Source organism: Petaurus breviceps, unplaced genomic scaffold (genome assembly GCF_028583685.1).
Source record: "Petaurus breviceps papuanus isolate PSGF00001 unplaced genomic scaffold, PetGlider_PUasm1.0 90903, whole genome shotgun sequence".
Classification (NCBI taxonomy): Eukaryota; Metazoa; Chordata; class Mammalia; order Diprotodontia; family Petauridae; genus Petaurus; species Petaurus breviceps.
The window spans coordinates 6496050-6508210 of NW_027187376.1; the positions used below are offsets into that span (position 1 = coordinate 6496050).

Sequence of the window (12161 nt, forward strand, 5' to 3'; positions counted from 1 at the left end):
TTTTTTTTTCCTCTTTCCTGAAAGTACATGGTGCCATTCCTGAGTGACTTTTCCTACTAGACCATCCCAAAGGGAGGGGGAGGGGTAGGAGGAGAAGGAGGAGGAGGGGGGGGGTGTTCCTTCTCTCTCATTTCTTCATTTTGTTTATCAGACGATCTGTTTGCTTGATTTGGGCTCCGAATGACCCACCTGTAAAGTGCCTTCCCTTCTTCCTCGCCTTGAACTCTGCAGGGGGCTTGGCTTGGAGGGGGTAAGGGGCAGTGGGGGGGAGGGGGGGCAAGAAACTTCTTTCTTTCTCCGTTTATCTTTACTCCGACGTTGTCATCTCTTCCTTAAGGAGTTAGAAGAAGCTGAGATCTCCCGACAGAGCTGGAAATGGTGATGAATCTTTTTTAGTCAAAGGACAATTTCTTTTGTATGTACATTTCGTTCCTGTGCCTTTCCTTTTCTCTTCTTTCTTTCCCTGTGCGTTAACTATTTCATTGATGGGGGAAACTTTCCTGTTCCCCCTGACATTTCTAGCTTTTTAATATTTGTGTGCCGGGTGTGTACTTTTTTTAAAAGATAAACTTATGTATTTGTAAAAGATCTGAAGAACCTGCTACCCCTTTAAACTTTATAGATCACTTTCTTTAAAGGCCTTATGTAATCAGTTATTTCAAAGAATTTGATAAGAGCACTGCAGGTTGAAATCCGTACTGAGCTGAGAATTTGATCTGACTATACCATAAAGAAAGAAAAGTTTTTTTTTTAGGGGGGGAATTGAAGGGGGGGGGGGGGGAAGTGGTTTTGGAGACAAGAAGTGAAGCTGCCTGTTTTCCAGTAAGTAATGGAGAAATTCCAGGAGCCAGGGCTAAATATACTTGGCGATCAATACAGAAATGGCTCATTGTGAATAATTTAGCTGCTGGTGCAGTGAGAGTTTTGAAACTAAAGGCAAAAAGGACCGGAGCCAAAAGGAGAAAAAAAAAAGTAAAATTCTCCTATGGACATGTCAGTTCTTTAAACTTTTCCCATCAAAGAATACAGTTAGATTATTGATCTCTTGTTTTCTTTATGTGAAATAAAAGCTAGGGGGTGTCATCTCACACAATTTTTTGTGTGTTTCTGGAGCAGAAGACCTTGTTTTATGTTTGTGGCATATGAAAACAATCTCAAAAACTTTTTTACATGACCAAAGGCCACAATGTTACAAATACTCAAAATTTAAGATGTATTAGATAGTAACAATCAAATCCATGATCTTTCAGGAAATTAATATTACAAAGCACAGGTGCTCGGACAGATCAAGGGGGCGGGCTGAAATGTCAGTGCAAGTGAGAGAGTTGGAAAAGTGCTGCACAAATCTGTGAGACAGACTTGAGCACCAAGTTTTTGTTTTGTTTTGCTTTGTGTCTCACACCCCACTCCCCCCTTGATTAGAACATGATGAACCAACTTGCAACAATTGTGAATAGAACTATCTGTTAACTTGGTCGTCCTCAAACCATAATTTGATTGTAGGAACTAATAAATATTAATATGCTTAAATTCTAGTAAAAACTGGCATGTTTGAAGTGTGACTCTCCCAATTAAATTCATTAAACTAGGTAAAACATTCTGACTTAAAGAGGCATTCTTTCCTTGCTACAGCTCATCTTGATGCACCCTTATCTCCTCTACCCTATCTGTAGCAGGAATCAGATCATTTGCAGAAAGAGTTCAGTGACTTGCAAATGAGCACATACAGTACACAGTAGTATGTGTCTTGGGCACAGGTTGTTGCCGCAGACTCAGCAGCAGCAACAGCAATATGGGCTAACTGCTTAGAGCTTCAAATAAGTTAAGCATTTAATGGCAGATAGTGAAAGAAATCATTGTTTTAAGGGTTTACCCTTTTGTTTTGTAGCACTGCACTTTGACTATGGAAACAGAAGCTATTGATGGCTATATAACATGTAAGTACTCATTTTCATTAACTTATGAATTCATTACTCACAATCACCTTGGATTATCCTACAAATTTGCTTAATTCAGTTGTATCATTTATAGATCAGGGCTCTTAATTTTATTTTCTATCTGCTTATAACTTCATATTGAAGATAAGTCCAAGAAAAGAAATAAACAAACAAAACAACTTAAACTTCAGGCAAGAGCAAAAAAGGGTAAAGGTAGACATTTATTTGCTAGTGTTAGGGAACTCATTTAGATAACTAGCTTGGTAGAATCAATATCTTTATACTATAATTTTGTTTCCTTTTTTATTTCAAGTTTAGGAGACAACAGATTATCTGTGTTTACTAGAAATTTTCTGTGGACTAAAGTGTTTTTACCCTAACTTTTTTTCAGTCATTTAATGTGGAAAGTATTTAATTCTCTTTCAGTGCTTTGACAAGTGGCATCTTGGAAAATGCTTATTATAAACAGTGTAATATCCAGTGATTTAACCACAGTATTAAAAAGAGAGTGTCTTAGGGCTGGAAGGGAGTCTTAGAGATCTTCTTTGCTAATCCTTTCAATTTATGGATGAGAAATTGTGTGCCTTTTACTGTGGCTTTTAGAAATTTATGATATTTTCAGTTCACCCCCTCCATGATGTCTTTTTTTGACTTTCTGTGAATCTAGTTATGTTCTTTTGAAAAAAAAATACTGTTTAAATTTAAAAGCTATGAATACTTCAATATCCATGAGCAAAAGTTGACAGAATTGAAATGTTATAATTGGATTCTTTATGTCAAGCGAACAGAGTCTGAAAGATTTTATTTTTGAAAGCAGGTGACAATGAGCTTTCACCTGAAAGGGAACACTCCAATATGGCAATTGACCTCACCTCAAGCACACCCAATGGACAGCATACCTCACCAAGTCACATGACAAGCAGTAAGTCTTCTTTTTTATGATTTTTTTTTCATTTCTCTAGTGGCAGATTGGGATTTGTTGGGTCTGTGGGGTCCGTTTTCTGGCTGTGGATTTTGCTAACTAAAGAAGAGAACAACACAGATTTATTCCTGTTCATACTAGTGTCATATCTTAAACATGAGCTTGCTTACTAGTTTGAACTATCCCAAGGTGGCTTTTGGGAACTGGTGCTTACCTGTATCAGGTAAGAAATATTGGGATTTACTCATAATTGGCTGACTTTCCAGATATTTAAGATTAGATTTTGGTGTTATTGTTGTTGTTGTTAAGTAATAGGGAAAAATGAAGCAAAATTTCCAAATGTTTATTTCCAAGTTAAAATGAAATGTGTGTTCTGTTACTTTGTTATAAATCTAGTCTGTTATTAGTGGAGAGAGTTAGCCTATTACTACTGTGTGTGTATGTTTATAGGTATCCATATACCTGTGTGTGGTACCTATGTATATACATATATGTATGTGTATGTATATACGAGTATGTATATAGATTGATCTATCTGCCTATGTATCTTTCTATCTACCTATCATCCATATCTCTTTGAAAGTTCCTTCTACAAAGACTTGAAAGTGGATCATAAATGAAAATATGTGGTGCTTACTCAGTATTCATTTCTTTAATAAAGTGAAAGGGTTTTGTTTAAGATTGTCAAGAGAAGAACTAAGGAAATATAAGAGGATATATTGGGCTAGCACTAATGGCCAGTTTTAGCTAATATTTTTGATAAAGGGTCATTCACACGCATACTGTTTTAAGCACTATTGGAAACTGTACAAAGATCAGTTTGTTTGCATTCATTTTCAAAGGACAACATACTTTTATTTATTAAGAGCGTGGTTTGTTTCTTGATTCTGGTGTTTTATCAAGGTACTTACTAAGTGCTCTATTACTTAGATTCAAAAGTTATTTGAAGTATTTTGTTTCCATGTGCTTTCAGTATGTGTTGTCTCCTTTTATAGTAAGGACACTTTAATTTTTGTAGACAGAAAAAAGTTGTATACTTATGGAGAATTTGAAGTAAGGCATATTTATTCTTTCCAACTGATTTCATAGAAAAATTTAACTTATGCATTAATCTATTGATGCATAAACATATTTATACATTTCTTAATGTGCAAATGAGTGTAACTGTTCTACACTTTATTCTTCCAATTTTCAAATGTAACCTAGATTATTAGAAGCCCCTAGGACCTATGAGGTTTTTTTTTAACCCCAGTAGTGTACATGTGGCAATAATATAAAGAATATACTGGATTGAATGAATGTTCTTGTCTCATGTATTTTGCTTTAAATATTCTAACTGCTGTTCTGTAATTTTTATGTATTTTATTATATGAGTTTATGACTTGAAGTTCATTTTATTACTTATTAATTGGAGAAACTATCATAGAAACATATAATTACAAAGGGTATGTTTTAAAATCTGTCATAAATCAACAAGCCAGTTTGAATAAATAAATAGACAAGTTTGTACTAACTTTAAACTTCAGTACAAATTACACGTTAGCAGATTTTATTCTATCTTGAATACTAAATTTGGGAAGTTAAATTTATACTTTAAGACCTTAGTTTTCTTATCTGTAAAATGTGAGGGCCTCTCTTCTACCTCTAATATTATCCTACGATAGCAAAGAATGATTTACATTCTCCTTATTATACTGTATGTGAGTCTTATAGGAGATTTTGTCGTCTCAGTAATTTTTAAAAATTACATACACATTTTCCACAGAATAGGAGGTAGATATTTATGTCAAAGTTGTCATAGTTAACTGCTTAGCCCTTGGTTTCAAAAAGATAGTATAAATTTGGATAGATGTTAGCTGTTGATCCTAGACCCTGGTCAAATTTGGGCCAGTTAGTGGTTAGGATCCACAACCACTGGCTGAATTTCAACTTTGAGTTTGTTGTTTAATGTGATTGGTCTCTTCAGTTTTGAATTTCATTTCAGCCTGACATATGCCTAGTTCAAACAGGCATTTTACCTGTCTATTTTAAGTAAACAGTGCAGAGACCAGACATGATGATTTGAACAAATGAGAGCTGTGCTATTGAAACATTCCAGGTCTTCTCACCCAACAACAGTAAAATTATGTGTTTGGTAAGGAGATTTTTATTTATTAGCCTGTGGCAATTCCATGTTAGTAGAGTTTTTGGCTAGGTCACTGATGGTTTTGGGTTTTATTCCAAAAGGTTGCAGGTTAAAAATGTTGGCTCTCACTTCAGAGATGTCTGTTGCATCCTTTATATAGCCTCTATTTACAGTATCTAGGTTACCCACTTAGGTGTTAGATGGAGGAGATACCCATTTTTTTTCCTTGTGTTAGACCTAAGAGAATAATAAGCATTTTAAATTGTCAAGGTGCATGGTAGCAGAGGACTACAGGATAACCTTTCAACTAGAATGGAAAGTTTAAAATTGTTTATTCTAGTGATTTTGATAATTTTGTAGGTGATACGATCCTTGACTTTATATGAAAACACTTATGTTTTGGATCTGGAGTTTCCCCATGTCCTTTCGTTTTGTACATCTGGATTGCTAATTGTTATTGAATAACAATACCTTCTGATTTGTTAAATGCATTTTTAGCTCTTCAGGATATTTCTTTATGGCCAACTGCTTTCAAGGATTTAATTGTAATTTTTAAGAAAACAATGTAATAAGTAAAAGCAGAATTGTTTCATCCAAATTCTTATGGAATAAGAGTATCTCTAGAAGTGAGTGGTATAGCCAACACAAAACTACAATTCAGGGGAAAAATAGATATGATTTTAAAATAGTCCAGATATAATTAAAGAATCCACAGTTATTTTAATGAAGTAACTTAAATTGTTTTGTTAAATAGTCAAGGCACTATAGTATCACAGTTATATCTTAGAAAAGGTGGTCAGTGTTACTCTAAGGATACCACGATTTGTTTAGTTTTTGGTATCTACTCGAAGATGAGGGCTAAGTAGAACATGCTGTTAACTGTTGTATTTTAAAAAATGGTCCGATTATCATTATTTAACAATGGTAGAGGAGAGAACAATTGATTGAAGAGAAGTAGAAGTGCTATAAGTTCCCCACACCTTTTGTATTTAAAGTACAGCTTAGAAAATGATTCTAAAAATCAGAAATATTAATGACTCTTACATTCAATAATTAATATTTCCTCGTTTCAGCATTATTTTTCTTAGTATCAGGAAAATCTCTTTCAGAACAAAAAAAAAGTTCTGTGATAGGAAAATGGGCACAGTTGCCTGAGATCATTAGTGTATGTGTATACATACATACATACATATATTTTCTGACACTCTTAAGTGTCATGGAAGACAGTATATTGCTTTATGGCTACTGAAAATACATAAATAGTATCTGGAAGTTTGAATCTGAAACAGAAGTCAACCAGAACCATATAAAAATAATCCCTATTATTTTTGCCAATTGCAAGAGACTGACTGTGTATTCCACCTTGTTTTTGTGTAAACGTCTTAAAACTCTACATAGTGATTTGATATTAAACTATCCCGTTGTGTTACTTATGAAGTTTTAGAGATACTGAAGATTGTGGTTAATCACCTTTCTCATAGTGCTCTCCTTTTAAATGAACTCTACATAAGACTCTTTATTGACATGCAGATTTTATAAAAATACATATAAAATTTGGGAAATTGGTTTATTTTATCATTTTAAAGCCTTTCTATGGGTGAACAGCTCACCCCATCATCCATCATATACCTTAATAACCATATGGTATCAGAAAAAGTTATTGTCATTTTACAAGCTATTTACTAATAATCAAGTCAGTGGACTGAGTTTTATTTTTACAAAATGCTTCACATCAATTTTTCTTAACTAGTTCTCTTTAGAACCCAGGATTCTGTCTGTCTCTGTTTCTGTTTTTCTGTCTCTGTCTGTCTGTCAGTCTGTCAGTCTGTCTCTCTCTTCTTTTTCACATATAGGGAAAGAAGCCCAAAGAAATTAAGTGACCCAACCTAAGACATCCAGTAGCTGAAGGAAATCACCAAAATTAAAGCTTAAAACTGAAGAGCTCTCTATTGCTTTTGACCATTGAGACCTGTTGTCTCTCACAATTATTACCTCAAATTTCTTCCTCTGTCCAATACTTATACACTTTTAAATAGCAGACATTATTACAAGTGTGTAAGAGTATTAAAATATTTTGCTTTGATACTATCAGAATATTCTGTTAAGTTTTTACTCTAATGTACTTTTTTTATATTGATAGTAGATTTTGTTTATTCAACAATTTTTTCCCACTTTTTAAAAACATTTTTATTTACAGTTTTAAGTTCCAGATCCTATTCCTCCCTCCATCCCTTCCCTTCTCCCTTAGATTGTAAGCAATCAGATATAGGTTGCACATGTACAATTATATAAAACATTTCCATATTAGTTATTTTGTACAAGACGACTTGAATAAAAGAAAAAAAAAGGAAAAGAAGAAAGTGAAAAACAGCATGCTTTGGTCTGTATTCAGGCAATATCAGTTTTTTCTCTGGAGGCAGATAGTATGCTTCATTAGTCCTTTGGGATTATTGTGGATCATTGTATTGCTGAGAATAGCTAAGCCATTCATAGTTCTTCATTGAACAATATTGTTGTTACTCTGTACAACCTTCTCTTGGTTCTATTCATTTCTGTATGCATCAGTTTATGTAAGTCTTTCCAAGTTTTTCTGCAATCATCCTGCTTTCAATTTCTTGTAGTAAAATAGTATTCCAATACAGTCATATACTACAGCTTGTTTAGCCATTCCCCAATTGATGGAAATCCCTTGGATTTCCAATTCTTAGACACCACAAAAAGAGCTGCTATAAATATTTTTGTATAAATAGGTCCTTTTCCCTTCTTTTGAATGTCTTTGGGATATAGATGTAGCAGTGATATTACTAGATCAAAGGGTATGCACAGTTTTATAGCTCTTTGGGCTCTAATGTCCTTTTTTTGAGACTAGTTTATATTGAAGGACTCACCTAATTTTCTGAGTCTCTTTCTGTACTCTAGTTTGGCTGGCATCCATGCTTAGATTTCAGTAGTAACCACCTTGAAATGACACCAAATGTACTAACCATAAAAATTATAATTTTAAAATATTTTGGTATTTTTATTCATGTATGTGTAAAAAATACATTAAAGAAAATTAAAGGCTATCTGCCCCTTTAAAACTGTCACAAAAAAGACTGATAACTTCTATTAACCTTTTCAAATCAACAACAATAACAAAAACAAACTTTTTTAGCTTTGAGTAGAAATGAAAGCTCCTGAACCATTTTCTTTTCAGATTTCCTCTTCCACTTATCTTTGGAAGAGTTGAGTACAGAGTCTGTATATATAGTACATATAATTATAATAAGAATATATATATGTATATATTATTATTATTTCAGAAGGAAGTTTGTGATCTCTAGTTTGTACACATCTATCTTCCTTCCCCTACTCTTTGTTTTTGTAGTTTTGAATAGATGGTTACATTGTTAGGTTATAGTTTATGTTCCAAACCAATTCCACGTTTACATTTTGTGTCTTTCAAGTTTCTATTAAGTCCTAAAACACAGTCAATTGAGTATCTCATATCTTTTCATCACCAATTCCAGTATCAACACTGACAGCAATTATGATTTGTTCCTAATGGAATCACTGACCTGGGAAGAAGTAGCATGTTTGATTTTGTTTTTGTTGGGTTTTTGTTTGTTTTGCTTTATAGAGATGCAGCAATGTCAAATTTACTCATTGATTATTTTATTATGCCTTCACATTGATAGCTGCATGTCATTGATTAATTTGAGAAAATTATTGAGAGAAGTAATGGATATTTATTTCTTATTCCCTTATTTCTAGTATGTGGCAACCTTTAAAGTAAGAAAAAGAGTTCTCAAAAGGACCACATGGGGATTCTCAGAAATTTAGGTTAAAGGATAAAGAAGAATACTATATTTTTAAAAACTCTTACAGAAACTTTGGTTAAGTAGACTATAAACCAGAAACTAAAGTACCTCTTAAAAGATTTCAGAGACATTGACCTCAGTTATGTGTTTTTTGGACGTATGTGATAGTTATCTATTCTACCATCAGTGTTCTAAAAATACTGGGCAGTACGAATGGAAAAGGAAAAAATACCCTGGTAGAGTAACCTATCCCATGTTCAGAACCAGTTCTTTCTTAGATCTTTCCCATCTAAAATCTAACCTTATTTGACTCTCCTTGTGATACCTGAAATTCTCTTTCAGTGATCTGTGATAAGTATATAACGAAACATATGTTAGAGAGGGGTAATATAGAATGTGAAGCTGTTTTAAACCCAAAAGAAATGTTAAAAATATAGCAATTATCTTGGCATATAGTAATCATGTAATTTTTTGTTGAAACTGAAACAATTGAATAACTTATATAGATAATTTCAATTTTGCTGTGTGATACTTAGTCTTGCCTTGAGATTTCTTAAGCAGGTGCACGTTTTAAAATTTATAAAATCATTGTTTAACTTAAGTTTGATTTTTTTCCTTTATTACTCTTAAAATAAACTATTTTTAAAGCTTATGCTAAGTAATTATCACATCATCTGAACAGTGATCTTATTTATACTGCTCTAACATTCTGTTTTCATAATTGCGTCATTAAAGCCAAATTCTATATTGAGATGTATGATTGTAGGCTTCATTGAACTCTCTTTCCTTGATGCGACCATTTATACTGTTCTCAGAATTCTGGGTAATTTATATGGTTGACTGACTAGTTTTAAACAAAAACATAGTATTATTTTAATATAGTAGCACATTTAATGTATTAACTTTTATGGCAACATTAAGAGAATTCATAAGCTCATACATGCCATACTGTTAAGCATGGAATCAATCATTATCTAAGTTATGTTTCTGTTATGTGTCTTTGCATGTGAATGTGTAATTTATAACCAGTGTGGGAGGACTCCTCAACTACATATCTCTTTATTCCATATTCAGAGGCACAGAATATAATATTAGAAGATCTTCTTTGGAAAACCTGAATAAAATTCTTAAAGACATAAAATGTATTACTTGGAATTGGTTTTGAACATATAGTATACATTCTGAGGGTTTCTTTTTAATAATTTATTTATAGAATTGTGCCCCCTGTGGAAGTGTGATATACTGCTTTAAGCAGAATTAATCTTAAATATCTATTATATAATTTTTTTTTTGGTCAGGGCCTGTGTTTTCATCAGAGTATGAAACTCCTGGTGAGGAAATTCCCTTTACCAATGTATATCAGCAACTTTTCTGGAATTTGATAGTCTCTAAAGAGTCTCTCAGGGTACTGAGAGATTGAAACTTGCATAGAATTACACAATCAGTATATGTTGGAGGTGTATAAACTAAGGCTAGCTTCTACTACCCACAAATACATTTCTTCATAATTATATAGTGCCACTTTAAAAAGGTGCTTAACCAGAGCACATAGAAAATTCCACAGCTGAAGTGGAAAATATTCCCTGTCTATATAATTGCAAAATAGTGATAAATGGTCTGTTATGCATTAGTGTTAAAGTGGTAAGTAATAAGAGGTGTGTGGGGGGTGTCTTCCTATTAGGGAGTTTCAAACAAATAAGGTATAGATAATCCTAAATGAATAAGTCACAGCTTGGTATAGGGGAAGGGGCAGTGGGTTGAAAGTCAGGAGATGGGAATTAGATTCTTGGCTCTCTTCCACCCCTTGAGCTCAGTTTCCCCTTCAGTATAATGTGAGGGTTGTATTGAAGGCTGCTTCTGTCTCTAGGTCCTACAACTACATCCAATATCTGTGCCATTAATTGCACTTGAAGCAGTTAAGTGGGCTATAGTTTTAGAGCATTGGTACGTGACGTATTTCCCAGCCTTTGCACTAGTGAACAACTGACCAAATTGCATTCTGTATGCTAGACAACATAATCTTTAAAGGTGTCCCCAAATGTAGTAGTGATCCAGGTTTCAAGTCACAGAAACATCAGATAGTAATTAAGGTCAGCACCGAGGAGGGGTCAATGTCAATTTCAGTCGAAGGTGGAAGAAGGCATTTTTTGAAAATGGGATTTCTTGAAAACTTCAGGTTGTAAAGTCCAGAGGTTAAAATTAGATTTAGTTGTTTAAGTGAAATTAGTTATGTTCATAACATGATGAATTTATATAGTAAAACCTTACTTTTTCAATTCATTTAGTCTTTGATGTGACAGCCATTGTGGTGGGCACTGAGAATACAAAGATGAAAATAGAAAAACAGTCAAGGACTTCATATTCTATTGGAGAATACAGCATGCTAACTGTAGAAAGAGCACTGACTTTGGAGTCAGAAGTCTTAGATTCTAATGCCAGTCCTGCCATTTAAAAACTTTGTGACCCTGGGTAAGTCACCTAAAATCTCTGGGTCTGTTTTCTCATCTATATAATTTCTAAGATTCCTTCCATCTAATTTATGGTTCTTATGAGTTCACATATTGTAATGGCAAGGGAATTTGAAGATCTTCCTTCCCCTTAATGGACCTCAAATGGAACCTAACAGGAGGGGCTTGATTGGGGGAAGGCTTGTTTTTCAGGAAAGCCCACAGATTTTGTTACTTTGTAATTTAGCCGTAGATCACAAAGGTTGTAGTGTCCTCTGACCCTGAAGAAGGGTATATATATATATATACAACGAGATGAAGTTTTGCTTTGGGGTTCACTTATGGGAAGAGTGGCATGATTTGGCCAGATGAGACTCTTGGTAGCCATTGAGCTCCCCCCACCCACACTTTGAAAACTCAGATGTTGGTGATTCTCTCTCTGGTAACTAACTATATATGTATGTAATGGTCAGACAGCTAGAATCCCTGTCTGTTGGTCTGTTGAATTGTGTTATTTTCTCTGTATTTTTTGTCTGCTTGTAATTTCTGTTTGTATTTTCTGAAGCTCAGGGTGCTGACTTTTTCCCCCTGAACTAAGTGAATTTCTCATATATGTGTATATATATATATATATATATATATATATATATACACACACACATATATACACATATATATAAAATAAATTTATATAAACAAGTTTATCTATATAAATATGGATTTTATTTATGTATATAAATATATGTGCATATATGTGTATATATGTATATATGTGTGTTTAATTAAAGATTGTTGACCTCTTTAAAGTTGCTTTCTTTTAGTAAAGCAGATCAAAGAACCCTTGCTAGCAGCCATCCTGGGTATGCTATAGTGTTTGCTTTTATATACATACATACATATTATATGTGCATATTTTTATGATTATATATG

General features: G+C 33.4%; 1 protein-coding gene across 8 annotated transcripts in view; it reads left to right on the forward strand.

The window, feature by feature from the left end:
* Nucleotides 1–269: 269 nt before the first annotated feature.
* The window catches only part of IKZF2 (IKAROS family zinc finger 2), a 198857-nt gene continuing 186965 nt past the window's right edge, over nt 270–12161 (forward strand). For 2 of the 8 annotated variants that reach the window (XM_069075210.1, XM_069075215.1), the window contains exons 1-3: nt 271–378; nt 1889–1937; nt 2755–2859. In XM_069075210.1, the coding sequence (XP_068931311.1) occupies nt 376–378; nt 1889–1937; nt 2755–2859 (157 nt within the window). In that variant the 5' untranslated portion in view covers nt 271–375. The other 6 variants (XM_069075214.1, XM_069075209.1, XM_069075211.1 and 3 more) reach the window with 6 other exon arrangements.